Below are 17,125 nucleotides of genomic sequence, written 5' to 3' on the forward strand. Positions count from 1 at the left end.
TGTCTCTGCTTTTTGTTTGACTTTTTTTTTCTTTAAGATACAGAGAAGAGAACTGTCGAGGGCCTAAGCCAGAGTGCTGTGTTCCCTCAGCTTCTTTTTCCTGCGGAGAGAATTAGATTCACTCTTTATTTTCCAGGATTATACATAAGAGATAAACAAGTGTGCATATTTTCTCAGAAATAACAGGCACTCAGATAATTTCTGACCCATACATTACTGCATAGGCTGCGTCCTAAAAGCCAGGCTTTAAAGGACGACTGTTTCTTCCTACAAATATTCTACCTTCTATAACTTCTAAATGCCACATGTTATGCTTAGTCTAATTTACAAAGTGTTTTAATCATCTTTCAGACTAATCAGTGCAAAACCCTCCCGTCATCTCACTTAACTGAGATGTCAAGCTTAAGAGCTCCATTACCTGAGGCTGTTTCTGGGGAAGTCGTTTTCAAGATTTAAATCATCCCCAGGTACATGTCTCTCTCCTGTGGCAAACAGAGAACTGTCTGGAATCATAGTTTAGGTACTTTGGTCAGATGGGCTGTTACCTGTATACCTTTTAGCAGAAAATACGTATGTTTCTAGAAAGTGTCAGCTAATTCTGAGTGTCTTGGAGAACCACAGTAGAACATGAAATATTTCTTTATTTACAAATTCATAACTTTTTTCCTTCCCCCCACAGAGGCTGCTATTAACCCCCCTAAGACATCTGACGGTGAAGCTTTGTTTACACGACTACGCAATCCAAGCACAGGCAAGTTGGGGAATAGACGTGGGTCTGTTAATGCCCTGGCTGATTCCTTCCATCACCAAAATATTCGTGTTTTGCAAGCTGAAATAATGATGATAGTGTAAGTCCTGTGTGCCAAAGATATTGCTGGTGTTGCCAGATAGTTAATGCTATGCAAACATTTAGAATTTCTTTTATAATTTTAATTGGTTGAACTGTTTATTCATCAGGATTATTGGCAGCACAAAAGAAAAAAGAGGTGTAATTTAAGTTCTGTTTTCAAGTTGATTAGTTTGGGGGAATTTTCAGTGTAGGGGCACTTTTTTAAAATCCAAATTTAGAGTTTAGCTATTCAACTTAGGCTGTAAAATAAATAATCAAAGTTAGAAAAAGTGACTCAATTATAGTTACCAAACTTTCTGAGTCCTTATTATTTTTAAATSTAATTTTCTTCTTCCCTTAATCCAGAGAGTTTATCTCTTTTCTTGTTAATAGATAATGAGGCACTTTGAATTAGAAACATATTGGAAAGACCAACTAATGCTGGCAGTTTAATGACCCTTTCTCTATCCCACAAACAGTCACTTTCTTTAGTCAGATTTCCCCTTTTGTTACTGTTAGATGAGCAATGTAATAATTGCAGTGTTACATACAGCAACAAAAACTTGCAATAAGCCTCGGTTAGGGTTAACATGTTTTGTCTGAAATATCTGGTTTGCGCTTTTTACGTGCTATTTTGTGTTATTGCTTGGTTCTTGTTAGTATCTCTTTCCATAAGCTCATTTGTTTTGTATAGAATTAAGCTGTATGTTTTTATTTTAAAATYCACTGTTCGTATTCGCTTAGGTTAACAGAAGTCTTTGTGTACATTTTAATACCACAGTATAATAATTACTGCTTGTTCTTAAAAGAGGAGACTGATTTAAAACCATAGATGCAGAATGTGAAATCATTTATTGTCGTGGTACCTGTTTTTCTGATTGTTCAGAAATTACAGGAAAATATACAGCCACAGATATTTTCCGTCTGCTGTATTATACTCATTTTGTAATATATTCTATTTGCAAAAGCATAGCTATTAATTTGTGTTTCGCTGTGGAGGAAAAGGTCTGTTTAGTTCATAGAATCTGAGATCTTGGGAAACGTTTCTGGGGAAAACCTGAAGTGCAGTGATTTGACCAAAAGCATGGGTGTGTTCCTTCAGAATTTACAGAAGTTTACTTAAGGACTTGCCTAAACCTTCAGTTATGTAGCCTATTAGCAGAAGAGGGTTTGAAAATGGAAGGACTGAAAACACCCTAGTAATGTCTTTTCCTTACATTTGGGTTTAATAGATGGATAGTTGGTGCCAGATAGTGTATAATACCCACRGAAGGACTCAGCACGCTATAGAATTCATGCTATGTACTTTATTAAACAAAAGTACTCATGGTCCTTTTTATAGACAGGAAACATGAACAAGGACCTTTGCCTATCCCATACAGAGACAGCAGAGTCGGGTTCCAATCTGCACTTCAGAAGTAAGACAGGAACCAGCAAAGTGCTGACCTAAAGGAAGGGGAAATCAAGCCCACCCTGCTTGGTGTAGGCAGCCGACTGAAGTTGTCAGGCTGGGAGCAAAGCTGCCCTAGGTTCTCCTTCTGGCCCCTGAAGTTTCTGTGTAGTGACACTGATGGGAAACCTGTACTGACTTTTTAAAATAAGGGAATAAATTCAGGAGCTGAAATTAGTAGGGATGCTCCTTTTCCCCACCATTCCCCAGCTCTGCCCTGCATTTAGCTGATGTGCTCGCTGGTAGGAGTATTAAATTGTTCAGTGAGCACTTCTGGAGCAGTTGGAGTCCAGCACTGACCAGACCATGGAGTTGCCTCTCCATTGAGAAGCACGTGGTAACGATGGAAACCTTGGCTCTGCCTCCTGTCTCCTCTTCACTCCTCTCTGCTCCTCTCTCCAAAAGAATAAATGATGATCAGAGAGTTGAAAGTGTACCCTTATGTGAGGTTAAACATCTGGTCAGCCTTTTGGATAAAGAGGGGAAAAAAACATCATCAGTCATGCCTGTGATGAGAGGTGTCTGCCTATTTATCTGGCCTTGCTCTGCATCTGGGGTCTCTAGAGCCCACAAGCAGCACCGCTGACATCAGCTTGCAGGGGCCTGCACGGAGACTTTTTCTTGAGCCAGCCCATGATCTGGTGATGCAGGTGAGTGCAGCCTTGCAGTTTGTCTAATGAGCATGACTGCTGCATGTTGCAGTTGCTCACATCTTACCCCATCTCCTTCATTTTTCTCCATGATGGATTGATAGCCCGGAGAGAATCAGTCAAGCCAACAGACTTAACACACCAAATCATTGTGGTGTCTTCTGTGGTTTTGATGCCTTCTTGTTTTAGGTATGGATAATGCCAACCCCGTTTGCAGCATCTCCATTATTGCCAGAATTCGTGTGAAATGCCTGAGAGGTGACCAAAAAAATCCAAAGCTTTTTCCTTTTTTTTTCCTCTCTTTCCAAAGTAATGGCACAGATGAACACTTCAGCTTCTTTCAGCTACTCTCTTCTTCCCCAGCTAAGACATCTGCAGTGCATTTTCAATGGATATTCAAAAATTATTTCAAATTGTCACTTGAAGATTTGAGGATTTTGTTTCCCCCTACTCCTGAGTCTGATATCTTGAGACTGACCCAAGGAAGGGAGGAGAAGTTTTCTCATTATCCACCTTCCCCTTTTAGTGCAGACAAAAGCTAATTCCCTGTGTGATTTTGATTTGGGTTCGGATCAAAGGCTTTGTGTTGTAAGATGAACTATTCACACATCTTATTTATTGATTCAGATTCAGTTTGGTTTATAGAGCTGGTAAACGAACATCTGTATATAATAGTTTTCTTTGTCTGAGCTTTCTTTGTAGTGAGTTTATGTAGAATGCGTGTATGATTTTGTGTGTGTATGTATGTGTATAAGGCACATTCTTCTGACGTATTGGGTATTCTTTTGATTTTTGTGCAAGCTTCCAAACACAAACCAGATTTCTTTTCAGCAGGGGAAGCAACCCTTTACTTGTTCAATAGCGGTGCACAGCAGCTGTTTGAAGTGAAATGTTTTCAAGAGGAGTATCATTCCTGGTTTATAGGTCAGACTGTTGAACAAGGTGAGTAATATAACGTATCCTTTCCCGAACTGTAACTAATGCACAAGTTCATACTTTCTCCCTGTCTTACAATAAATTTACAGGTGTTTCTCCTGCTTGTTGAGGCATGCTGCATCACATCCCCACCTTCTGACACACTCGGTTACCATCTGGACCTAACCAGGGCTGGGGGCTTTGTGGTCTCCTTTTGAAAGGCTGCCTTTGGCGGTCTCAATTAGACAGATGTTCATTTGTCTTTTTTGGTGGGGGGAGAGTCACTCAACTGCATTTAAACTGAAATGCCATAAAGTGCTTAGCTTGCCTTGTCAATCAACCCAGCAAATCCTCCATGTAAGTAAAGTATGTTTTATTCGAGGGGAAAGAAAAGGGCCTGGATGGCCTGAGCTATGYAAGCAGAGCATTTTCTTGGAGCTCCAGGCATTGCAATGTGTGTTCTTGCTTTTAACTACTCTAGTGTCTTGTGTGAGTGCTGGGATCTTAAGATGGGGCTGTTGTCTGAAGGTGCCTTACCAGAGTTTAGGTCCATCGACCGAGCGATAGGTATTAATTCAGGAGATAAAACTTGATTTGTTTTTCCTTTCTTTAACTAGAAAAGACCCTTTATAATAATAAATAAATAAAAGCAAACCCACTAGAGATATGTCTCCTTTAATGGTAATATCCCAAAGTGTGTGTTAACTTTTCAATGTCCTTTGCAGGTGCATTTAGCAATGCAAGTGGTATGTCTGTGAGCTTTGCTTTGCTCCATCTGGGGGTGAGCCAAGAGACTGGCTCCTCTCCCTGCTCCCAATTATGACCACATTACCTTCTCCCTCTCCCTTTTTAACCTCTATTTCGGTTTTAGGAAATAGTTGCCCTAAGGAGTCATCACCTTAACTTTTCTTTAAGAGATACAGGGGAAAAATTGTTCCTGATGCATCTCTGAAATGCTCAGGGGAAGAACAGAACACAAAAACTTCCTGTTTGCAGTTATAGCAAATGATCTGGGTACCTGCGAGGAAAGAGAGGGGGCTTTATAACCTACAGCGTGTCTGTGCACTGGAGGTGCCATGGAGAGCATTTACAYAAGAGCTTTGGGAAAGGAGCTCCTGCTTTTCGCTTCCAGTTTTGTTAGCAGAACCTCCAGGTTTGTGAGTAGGAAATCTGGGTACTTTCTTTGCTAATGGATATGTAGTTGAGATTGAAAACATGCTTTGCYTGATCCTTGTCCAGGGAATATAGCCTCTTGTGGTCAGGGACTTAATACATGTGAGTGTAAGTGAGTTCACAAACTCACTGGAGAAAAACTCCAGCCCGAATGCCCAAGACTCTCTTGGTTTTGCTTGCGTGTGCTGATCTGTAACAGCACTGTGCTCTGTGTTATTCTGTTTATACTAAGCATTAGACCCACTTTTGGACAGTCACCAGCACCGTTTTTGCTTTTGTTTTTATGTCAACTTGTCATCAGTTGTTGGGTCTCATTGGTGCCCTTCCTTCMTGTTGCATTGTTTGCAATTTTGTGCATTTATATGAAAAGCCAGACTAAGCCACCGTGCTGCATTGAGCTCCATATGGGCAGAGGTGTCTGTTCTGATGGAAGACCATGGCTTTTCCTACCTGCAGTTTTGAACACACTRAGCTGCCATTTCTGATCTATTTCTGTTTGTTTTATGCTATTATGAAACTATGTGGACATTCTGCACTCACGGGGTAAACCTTTTGCCTTTGTAAAGCAGGCAGAGGCAGCTCTAACTGAGCAAACTCTTGGAACTGTTTTTTCTTTTGTGTCTTCCGCCAGCACAGCATCGCTTGCCCAGTGTTTAGGGTGGAGTATAGAGGGCAGAAAGGATGTACCAAAACAAGGGACTGTTATGCCCAATTCTGCCAAGAGAGGGCAGCTTTAATTTTGCAGTTTTTAATATAGTCCAGGCAAAACTGAGTAAGTATGTCTGAAGCCAGAAAACCCACAGCAGAGCTGACAGTTTGAGCTCTCTCTGCATTTTTAGTACAAAGTCACAATTACTCTTTTCCTTCCCATTTTCTTGAAATATTGAAATGTTTTTATGTTTTAAAAATTTCCTCCCACCCACACCCCTGAAAAGCATCCTTGCAAAAATGAAAAAAAAAAGAGATTAAGCAAAATCCTTGTGCTTCGTGCCGCTAAGCATTCTTTTATGTGTCTCTCCCTTAGATGGGCGTCTACTGTTTGTGACACCGATGGATCCCTTATTTCTGATACTTTATTACCTCATAAAAGCATACAAAGAGGTAAGCGTGCTTTATTTTTTCACTGGAATTCTTAGATGAGAATGATATTAGTGACTTCATTTTCTGCAGGAGGTAATTCATTTTGATAAAGGGGAAAAAGGGACTTTGTATTATGGGAGATTTAATTGGTGTTTAGAAGAGAGATGTCCACCACAGAAGTGTTTTTGTTTCCATCAACTTTTCTTAATCAGTAAATTATGCTCAAGGAGTCGACTTGCAGTCAGAACAGATATTAATCCTCTTTGTTGTGAAAGAAGGGAATCTCTTTTGTGAGAGCCTGTCCCCCCGATCTTTGGATTTAAATTGATCAGATGCCATCAGAAAAAAAAAAAAAATGCCGCTGCTTCTGCTGCATGAATGGATGAGTCATTTTGGGGAAGAGAGAAAGAAAGGAAGATGATTTGGATGCGGTAGGGAAGGAAGAAGTAACATTTCTGTGTAACATTTCTTGAAGGAAAAGTTGCTTTTTTTTAGAAACTGTATTTGTAGAGATGGTTTATCATGAAATGGCAAAGCAATGATCAAGTATTCAAAAGATACATAATTCATAAATTGCTTTATCCTGAATGTTGCACAATCGCATGTAAATTTAAGAAGCATCTCAAAAGTCATAGGCAATGCTTTTGATTTATTGGTTATAATCTTCTGCCTGTGAACAAAAGGACATAAAAGCAAATGTAAATGTTGATACTTGTTTCCTATTTGATGGGGGAAGTAATTTCACTTTATGTATCCTAAGAGTTTTTTTTTCTAAGAACATTTCCTATAAGGTTGCTTGCTATTTTCTATTTCAGGTTGCAAGTAGAGAATACAGGAGAACATTTTTTATATGCTGGAGAAATAAAGTCCTGTTACAGACTTATAATACTAATCTGTTGCTCTATAATTATTTTTAATTTTTTTATGACCTAGGGTGTGCAAATGTGTTCTGTATTTCTGTGCTCTTGTCCAGCCTCAGGGTGGCCCATGAGAAGTCATTTCATAGCAGTAGTTTAGCTGGTTTTCTACATACTATGTTCTACTTGCATTTAGGATCCCTTTGAAAGCTTTATACCAAACTTAAGTTAYGGATATAGTAAATCCTCTCTGTCTGTGTGATAGAGTGCTGAGGAACACCAAGGCAGGACAAGGAAGATGATTGCTGCTCTTTCTGTGCTTGTRTTGCTCAGTACTTCCCAAGTACCCGGGCTCTGGGAGGGTTTTCACAGAATCACAGGATGGTTGAGGTTGGAAGGGATCTCTAGAAATCATCTAGTCCAACCTCCTGCTCCAGCAGGGACACGTAGAGCATGTAAGGCAACGCCTGGTGCCAGAAAAGYGCACAGAGCTGCTCTGGGTACCAGACCAGGACAAACAGCTTCCCGCAATGCCGTGCACAAAGTAGCATGTTCTGCAGTAAAAGGAAGTTGCCAGTGGAAGGGTTTCCTGCATGGCCCTGAGCAGAGCCAGCTTCTGTCCCACAGGCCTTCTTAGCTTAGGCTCTGTGCACAGCGTATCCTGTATGGCCTCAGGATACAAGTGCAGGTAAGTTTTCTACAGGGAACAAGAGTTGAATACAGCTTTACTGCTGCCTCTTACAACCATCCTTTTGCCACTCTAATTTTGTCTTTTCCACAAAAATAAAATCCATTTTGTTTTGCTTTCTACCCGATACAACTGTGAATGGTTGTTTTTCTTAGGCCTCTGRCTGTCTAGTAGAAGGATTGATTAATGATGAAAGCAGTTTACCCAGGTGCTTTTTTCATGCTGATCAGTGTGGTGGTTTCAGCTCCTTGAAGCCCTGTGCTCTGTCAGAATGGAGAGCTCCCTGGATCTCTGTATTGAGGAACTAAAGGGTCTATGAAAGGGAGGGCTGCCAGTGGTGCCAGACTGTCCTGAATGATTATGCATTATTTGGCAGCAGCAGGATTTGTTTGATGGTTCCATCATGTGTGGGGCTATTTAAGTTGTGCCAGATTCACTTTATATCCTACTCTGGCCAAACTGGAATTGACTCTGCAGAGGTGAAAGGTTAATACTGTGTTCCAGAAGCTGCACTTCTCCTTTGAGATTTATCTTTATGGAAGGAAAAGCAAGATTTGAATTGAAGTTATGACACTGGGTTTAATCCAACAGGTTTTGGTCTAAAACACTATTGGCACACGCCAACTGCTATGTCTCTGTCATCTTCCCCAAAAAATCCCCCTGTGCTTCACATTAGTTTCTCCCCATGTTGTTTTAAATTTGGGCTGTTAAGTGCATTAATTGGAGAGTTCAGCATTTTACAGGTATTTACTAGTTTGAAATAAATATTTATAGTTGCTTTGTAATCATTTTCTGAATGTGTCATGTGGTACCATTTGAAATATGACCTTCTCTAAATACTTTAAAGCCATGACTACTGCATACATATATATGCACACACATACATATATTTATATACATATGGCTTAACAATGGCTTACTCTTAGTCTGTTGTTATTTATGATAATGCTTTTAGAATCCTTTTGATGTGTTTTTTTTTCAGAATGGAAAGTTTCAGCCTCTGGATCAAGTTGTGCTGGACTCTGAGTATCCTTACTGCTCATGGTTGCTGAAGTGTGCAGATGTTGAAAAGTACATACATCATGTAACAGAAGAAAAAGGTAAAAAAGAAAAAGAAAGGCAGAGCTTATTAGTTCCACTAACCAACTCAAGTATAAGCATTATTTCAGATTGTGCAAAGTGAAGTTCTGACTGACCACTCTTCTAGGAGGGAACAAGCCACTTCTTTGCAAGATAGGTTTAAGTCTGGTTCTGTGTGTCTTTATACTGCTATGTGCTATACAAATGTGTTGTTAGTACTAAAATAGTTGTGTGTTGTCTCCTTTCGTTTTGGTTTGTTCTCTGTTAGCCATCTAGATGTTTTCTATGTATTTAAYGGTAGAGAAGAAGTACTTCTGGAAAATGGAAGAAGTACTTCATWCTTCTGGAAAATGGTTCATTCGCCTATCTTAAACAGCTTTCTCAGATTGGGAGGAACCATCATGTGAAGGTATCTTTCCTTCAGATGATTATAGGTAGAGCAACCACTGCTGTGGTTAGGTTGGGTCAATCTCCTGCTGGTGATATTTACACAGCCCCATTATTCAGGATGGAATGGTATTAGTAAAAACAGAAGCTTTTGCTTAAAAGTCTTCATTGTAAATAAAATATGTGAATCTCAGATTATCTGTGGTAGCTCTAAACTGATTCTGCAGTCTYGTTGCTTGTTGATATAAAAATGATAAACTGGCCAGAGTTGATTTCTGATCAGTATCAGTCAGTATCAGCCTTACTGTATATCAGCCTTACTGTATATGCTGTTAAATTTCCTTGCCTTGTGCTGAAAGTTGAAATTCTTTCTTTAGGGTAGGGTGGTCTAGTGAGGAAGAAGTGAACCACTGTCCGTGGGGTCCCTTTCCTCCCTTTGTAGCAGAGCATTCAAAAAGAATCAAGTAAAAACTGGAGAAGGGTGAATATGCTGCTGAGAAAAGCAAACATTTTTCTAGCTTGCCATAATTAAGTGTTGTGGACTTTGTGTAATTTGGTATGTGTTCAAGGACTTAGTTTTCTTAAAATAAGAACCTTGCTTGGGATATATGAATGTGTGCGAAAGAACCTAGATGTAAGAAAGTAGATGGGTATCAATTCTATACCTTTTGTCCTCAACCTTTGTCCAGCGTTCCCTTTGCTATAGAGGGCTTTTATTTTATGTGAGCACAATGTATGACCTTTAGGGATGAGAAAGGAACATGACAGTTTTTGCAGCTTGGCAGACCTGTAAAAGACAGAAGAGTTCAGTTTTTACAGAGCATTGTCTGTCTGTTGTACTGACTTCCCAATAGTGAATGGAAATCTAACTGTACAAGAAGGGCTACAGGAGTCTGAGAACATGGAGCCTCTGTGGGGTTTCCCTTTTCTTCTCTACCACCGAATGAAAACAAGGTAACTCTCTGAGCCTTTTGTTTGTAGAGCTGCTCTAAGGGTTGAGGTGAACAGACTAGAAGCCAGAGGTGTCAGGGATTTACATTCACAACGTGCTCAGCCCTTGTCACTGTTATCTACGAGAAAAAATGAATAGATGTTCTCCTGCAGCTACCTGGAAAGTGACTGAGTCAGGCTGTTGGACAAACACCCTGACAAAAAGTAAAAGACCCTTTATTGCTGCATAGAACATTAACAAGGAGAGGTGTAAGTTTTCCCTGAAAGATTTAGATGCATGAATTTATTCTTTTCCTGTATGAAGCGGTTCATATGCAGTAAGGTGAAACAGCATAGACCATGTTCCCGTGGAAAATGATCATCTTTTCTTCAAAGTAGAGTTTTGTGCAGCAAAACAATTGGGATAACTGATACTGTGTTCCACTGGGATACTCCAGGGTTTCCAAAGGATCTTCAGAAAGCATTAAGCTGCATTCAGTATCACTGGGAAAAAACAACCCTTTTCTTAACATGAAAGTTAAGTCACATGATTGTGACTTTTGAGAAGGCTTGTGTGAGACAGATGCCTCTACAGCTACTTTCTGCTTTTGCCTTCCYGCGAAGTGCTAAGTGCTTCCATTAGAAACTAATAGTAAAGTTGTAGGCAACTGCTGTCCCCTGCAACTTGTCTCATGTTACCTAAGGAGCTAAGGSCAAGGGCTGGGCTACCAGTGTTCTGCTCACTAACCTGAGAAGGTGAAAAACCTTCCTGTTGAGTTGGGAAGCTCAAACAAGGCMAGGCCAGGAATTTCTTTTTGGAGGGGTATTTCCTATGAACAACTGTGCTTGCTTTGGGCAACACTTGGGTCTTTCTTGAGTTTGGTTTGGGATGAAGTACCAGAAATGTATCTTGTTCTTTAGGTTTTTTTTTCCAAATATTTTAAAACACTAAGATTATTGTTGTACAGCAACCTCATTGAAACTTGCCTATCGTACATAAATCACCCTTCTGTTCAATCCATGTCTCTCAGATATTCTCTTGTCTGTTATTACCTGTAAAAAAGACCCCACTTTTTCAAGAACATTTGCATTTTTCTAGCTGTATGACCTGTTGTGTGTCTTGAACCCTTGTTTAGGGCTTGCAGTTCTAGGGCAAGCAGTGTCTGTTAGGCTGAGTCTTCCGCAGCTCTGATCTGTTTGGCAGAACTTAACAACATAATTATCTAACTCTTAATTTAATCTCAAGGCATTTGACATCTGTATAACAAATGCTTGCCCTAGAGCACTCAAGAGTTTACACTTACTGGATCAGCAGAAAGTCCACTTTCTGTGGCATCTGTGGTGAAGAACTATGAAGATTCATTTTGCTGGATAAAATTCCCATTTACCTGCTGTAGTAGTTGGGGAAAGGGTGTGTTCCAGTTGGCTAAGCCTGGGTGAAGCAGGTTGTTTGCTAATAAATTCAAATTCAGGGTAGCGAGTGGAACGGAGGAGGTTTAAGAAAAGGGTTGTGAACTCCAGTTCGAGAGCGTTACTCTTTGTTTCATTTTGCAAGGCAAAAACTGTGCTGTGATCTTGTCTGATGTGATTAACATGAAGAGCCAAGAAAACTTACCTGATTAGAATAACTAAGTCATATTGCCAAGCTTGTATTCCCAGAAGGTAGGAAAAAAGGGGCCATATGAGTTTCTGAGTTATGGAAAACACTGAGAAAATGGATGTTAAAATGTGCTTTAGGCAGTTTGCTCAACAATACATCAGGGAAACTTCCAAGTCTACATAGCGATTACCCGATCGCTGAACATATTATTTAATTGTAGAACCACTTATATTCCATCTGTATTTCTCAAACCCAATCTTTCCAGATGTCTCAGACCAGTTTTATAGGCACCAGACACATTAGGGAACAAAAGGCTTTCCAATATATACTCATATTATCAAACATAGTCGCTAACTCTCACCAATATCAAATGTGCATCACATGTTAAATCCACATTCCAATATTGAATCCTTTTGTCAGCAGTTTGTGACTTTCATAACTCACTTTAATTCTTCAGAGGTCTCAAATATTGTCAGTTTCTAGAGTTTAATAGTCAAAACTGTCAAGCACACAAAATATTTTCAAACAAAGTGATCTCCAAAGGGCTTGGCGTAATTATTTTTCACATGTTTTAATGAAAACGGCTTCGCAGTTCTACATTTCCTTTCCCTAACTGAGTCACTCTGAATCATGCTGTTGTGGGGGAGTCTGCCTGGGAATCTGGACTCGAGCTCCTTTTCAGCACGGGCTGGGGGATGGTGGCAGGAGGATGTCCCTTTCCCGAACTTTCCCAGATAAGAGAGGAATCCGTGAGTCGTACTCACTGTACTTGGACAACGTTAGCTCTCTGCRAAGCAGGTTCACGTAGCCAGAGTCTCTCCCCGCTTTTCTCTGCTTCTTTTCTTTCAGAGCCGTGGCTGCAGCCAGCTGTGTCACAGCTCATTACTTTACCTGCAACTCATCAGCTTCATGAAGCAAAGTTTATTAGTATTTTTTTCCCCTTTTTTTTTGGCTTTTTACTCTTCTACAATCATGGAGATAGATTTAAACTTTATCTTGCCTACAGCTTTTCCCAACCTCTTCATTCCCCCACCATGCGAACATAAAGACACATTAATAGTTAGATGTTTGTATGCAATTTGAAAGAGCCAAAATAAACCCCAAAGAAGGAAATGCTGAAGGAATCATAAATAATGTGTTGTTGATTGTTTGCAAAGGGGAGAAGGAAACTTCGTGAACCCAGTGCTGGAATATGAAATTGGATCAGTAAATGACATGAAACAGATGTAGGTATTTATGGGACTGGARTACAAGAGATTAAAACTTGCTGAAATACCTGTTGAAGAACAAGATTGAATCGCAGTGGGCTCTAAAATCTCCTAGGTAGTCTTATTAACATTTCACTCCGTTTCCAAAATGTAGCAGTCTGTGAATTCATACTTACTAATTTTTATCATGAAATTTCTATGAGTCTTTGTAGCTTTTTTTCTCCTCTACCTCAGCATCCTGAGCTCACATACCTCCAAAAACTGATCACATGCGAAAAGCCAATGTTTGTGGGACCCTAGTTATCACAGGGGAAACACTTTCTGAAATTCTTATGTCATCACATTAATTTACGTTGCTCAATAAATCATAAATGAATCCTATACTTCCTCCCACAAAGAGTGTCTTTCACTTCACTTGAATTCTGGGTTTTCTTTTGACATTTTATTGAACTATGTAGAGGGGGTTGGAAGCGAATGCTTTGCTGTAGTCACCCTGTGAAGTGAGTTGGGGGAGTTGATAGGAGAGGGGATTATCGAAAGGACAGGTGGTTTATCTTCGCTAACCATCTCTCTCTCTTGGCCCCAGTACCAAGGGCCTGGAATTCATAAAGTAAAGATTTAAGGCTGTTATTTTGTTTCTTTTTTTATTGTTTTTTTAAGCAGTCACGGACCCAGCCTTTTACACTACAAACTGGATAGCTAGAAGGACCAGTCTGGTAATATAAGGCAGTAAGGTCTGACAAAGTGCAAAAGCTTGAGAAGAGTCTTTATGCAGCCTAGGATTGCACTTAGATCTAAATGCATGTGCTTTGATGGATTAGAGCCTAATTAGAGAATTTTCACGTTGTTCAAACTTGTGAATATCAGCTCAGTCTCCGTCACAATATTTTTGAAACTTATTATCCTGATATCAAACAAGTGCAAGCCACAATTTAACTTCAATGCTACATTTGCATCTTGTAAGGTTTTAAATATATTGAAAATGCAAACTAACTCGCTCCTTACTTTTATTCCTCTTATTTCAGAGATTGGCAGTCAGAAATTTCACAGATACAGTCAAGAGAAAACACTGAAGTGGCTAAAGAAAAAGGTATTGTGATTTTTTTTTTTACTCTAAAGTTTACTTTTTGTTCAAAATGAAGATGCTTATTAAGTTGCCCATATCTGTATATGAATCACATAGCAGGTCTCAGTCCCAGGTCCATGTGTCCCATCTGTGGACAGACACTGCATTAAAGCTGTTGAACTTGGGAGTGAGACCTGGTGTAGTCTGTGCTTTGACGTAAAGAAGATGAACTTAATTTTGCTTGTGTACACATACATATGCACACACACATCCCTACTACAATGGCCTTTTGTAGGAAAAGATTGTACCTATTGTGATATAAGGAAGCCTTGTCATTTAAATTAGTCAACAACAAGCACAAAATCTATTCTGCTTTCTGCCGTAATGATGAGGCTGTGGAAAAACATTATTAGTTTTCTTTTGTGATAAAAGATATTGTCTCTTATGGACTTATAGGAATTCTTCATAGCTGTAGTAAGGGACAAATAATAAGAGTCAAGCTGAGGCATTGAGATATCTTCTTTTGCAACGAATGCTTTAGTATTTGTGTTTGAACAGGCACCTGTTTGCATTGTTGGCAATTCCTTGTTCTGCCTGTGGTTTGTGGGTCTGACCCAGGGTGGCAGTGCCACTTAGTGCCCCGAGGTGTCCTGACTGTCCCCGGGGCCACCTGGGCAACCCCCTGGAACACAGACCTTGCCCAGAGGAGCCCCTGCCCTCCTGGCGGGTGAATCTGTCACCTGTGTGACCGTCGCCTCCGAGTCCCTCAGCTCCCCCAGGGTGCTGTGTTGCCAAGGCAAACACGTTCAAAGACACGCTGGTTTCTTTGGGGTTTTTGAACTCATGTGCTAATCATTACAAACGTATATTGAATTTCACCACAGTCCATAACTTGAGTGTTTTATGTGCTGGAAACAAAATTACAAGAGCTTTGTCACTGTATTAACATGTGCATAACAACACTGATACAGACGTTTCCTTCTGTGGTTTCCTCTAGGTCAATCAAACAGTGAAAGCACTTAAAAGCAACAATATAACTGTGGGTCAAAGGGTACAGTCAGCTGCATTTATCAGCGGTAACCCAAACACAGATTCTGAAGAAGGTAAGAAAGCTGAGCATTGTAATGAATTGCACTTTGTGAAACAGCATACCTTGAGATTAAATGAGATTTAGAAGCTTAYTGCAAGTGGCCTTTGCCATAAACATATTCCTTGCACAGAAGAATCCCTGTGTATTGTAACTCTGTGCCCCAAGTTCTTTGATATCTTCGTCAGCTAAAGTTGTAATTAACACTAGACATTTGCTGGGGTTTTTTAGCTTCTCCTTAGTTCAGGGAAGGGAAGGGATGTGTGTTGTCAGCAAAGTATATGCAGAAGTGCTTTGCTGATCTGAGACCATTTTGGAAGGTGTGGCACATGCRCATAACATGTATAAATACTCGCACAATAAGTGTGACTGTATTAGAACAAACATTTTATAATTATTAGCAAGCATTCCAAAAAGAAAAGAAAAAAGTAGGAGATTATAGGCTGAATGCTTGTGGACCAAATGTGATTATTTTATATGACAAATTTATAGAATTACACAAGGATGTACTTGTTAAGGACAGAATAAGGACAGAATAATGTATATATTAAGTCTTCCTGAAAGTGATAGTGCTGATACCAAAACGCCTAAAGCAATCCTGTATGCTTTTAGTCACCTTTTTCCTGGGGGAAGAAACATCCTGAATGTCTCTGGGTTATGACATTAGCTAAAAGAATTTACCTGAAAAATGGACACTGCTAAGAAAATACTGTGACATATTAATGAAAATTAAGACATTTGGAGCAAGATGAGGGAAAGTAAATTATTTCTGATTACTAAGACATTCACAAGTGTGCCTGCAAATGAAAAGTAAGAAACAAAGCAACTTGCTGACAAAGTGGAAACTGAGTTACCAAGTAATGATATCAAAGGAAACAACATAAATGAGATTTAAGAGGCAGCTAGACAGTTTTATAGAGCAGAGATTATAATATATGGCTTTTGAAAAGAGGCAAAACTGCAAAACTTATAAGTGTCTTTATCTTTACAGTAGCTTTTTATCCTTTTCCCAATCCCCTTTTTATAGAGGGGAGAGAAAATGACCTGTCCTGACGGTGACTATCTTGATCGTACTTAAATACTTTATCTCTGAAATTTGTAATTAAATAACTAAGATGCGGTGTTTTTTTCCTGYCTTCTTCCTTGCTTATGCTTGCATGTATATACTTGTTTTCTTAAAAAGTTTTAGAGTAGAAAGAGCAGCCCTGACTTGGGGAATACAAGGGGCTAATTTTTGGAGACAGTCCCGCTGCTTGCAGCGAGGTGAATGACAAGAAGTCAAATGGATCTTACTCACACTTATTTTTAATAAACCTAATTTTCTTGTCTGGTCTTTTCATTATCATGACAGTGCAATTTATTTCTGTTGAGAATTCCTTGCAGGCGGGTATTATGACATTTCCATGCCCTGTAAATGTATGGGTATTTATAGTTAGTAACTACAGGTTTGGTRGGACAAAAACTTGGGAGGAGATAATGAGTGCCAAGGGGGAAGAAGGGAAGGTTTGACATTCAGGACCGGAGTGTTTCATTAGGAAGACAAAGAAGGGRGGTGTGCAAATATTCCTGGTGTTTGACAGGAGGTTAATATTGAAGCAAGGCTGGGATGAGSGTGCAAAGGCCCAGGAAGGCAAACAACGATATTTTAAAATGGGTAGAGGAAGTCAGTGAAGATTGCTTCGTGGCAAAAAGGAAAAAGGAAAAAAAAAAGCAAAGAAAATAGATTTTTTATTTGCATTATATGAATTATAACTTGAGTTGACTTGGCATCACCATTCAATATCATAAAGAGTGTGATGATGAGATTATTTTTCTTAAGAGATAAACTGGACACAGTAAGTGCTGAGGTGAATTTGTCCTGTCTTGGAATCWTTTCTTGTTCTCTCCTGCCTTGAAAGTGGGCTTTGGGAGTGACAAATGCTTGCTGAATGCAGGCAGTGGCAGGGGAAGAAGCACAGACAGGGGATGCTGAATTTGATGCCACTCTAGCTGGGGAGCGAGTTTATCAATTCAAGTTCATTTGTGCTTTTTGCTTCAGTGCCAATTTGCATTGGACCTTTTAGGCAAAAATAGAAGAATTTATCTCTGACATAGAAGAAAGAGTTCTTTAGTGCTCTGAGATGAG

The 17,125-nt window shown here is 39.7% G+C and overlaps 1 protein-coding gene across 2 annotated transcripts in view; it reads left to right on the plus strand.

The window, feature by feature from the left end:
* RNASEH2B (ribonuclease H2 subunit B) overlaps positions 1-17,125 on the plus strand; it is a 33,585-nt gene that overhangs the window by 3,623 nt on the left and 12,837 nt on the right. For both annotated transcript variants that reach the window (XM_026053330.1, XM_026053328.1), the window contains exons 2-7: positions 680-751; positions 3,764-3,871; positions 6,042-6,118; positions 8,625-8,742; positions 13,873-13,937; positions 14,911-15,016. In XM_026053330.1, the coding sequence (XP_025909115.1) occupies positions 680-751; positions 3,764-3,871; positions 6,042-6,118; positions 8,625-8,742; positions 13,873-13,937; positions 14,911-15,016 (546 nt within the window). The remainder of the gene's footprint in view (positions 1-679; positions 752-3,763; positions 3,872-6,041; positions 6,119-8,624; positions 8,743-13,872; positions 13,938-14,910; positions 15,017-17,125) is intronic.

The sequence above is a fragment of the Nothoprocta perdicaria genome, unplaced genomic scaffold (genome assembly GCF_003342845.1).
Source record: "Nothoprocta perdicaria isolate Ctin4 unplaced genomic scaffold, notPer1 scaffold_98, whole genome shotgun sequence".
Classification (NCBI taxonomy): domain Eukaryota; kingdom Metazoa; phylum Chordata; class Aves; order Tinamiformes; family Tinamidae; genus Nothoprocta; species Nothoprocta perdicaria.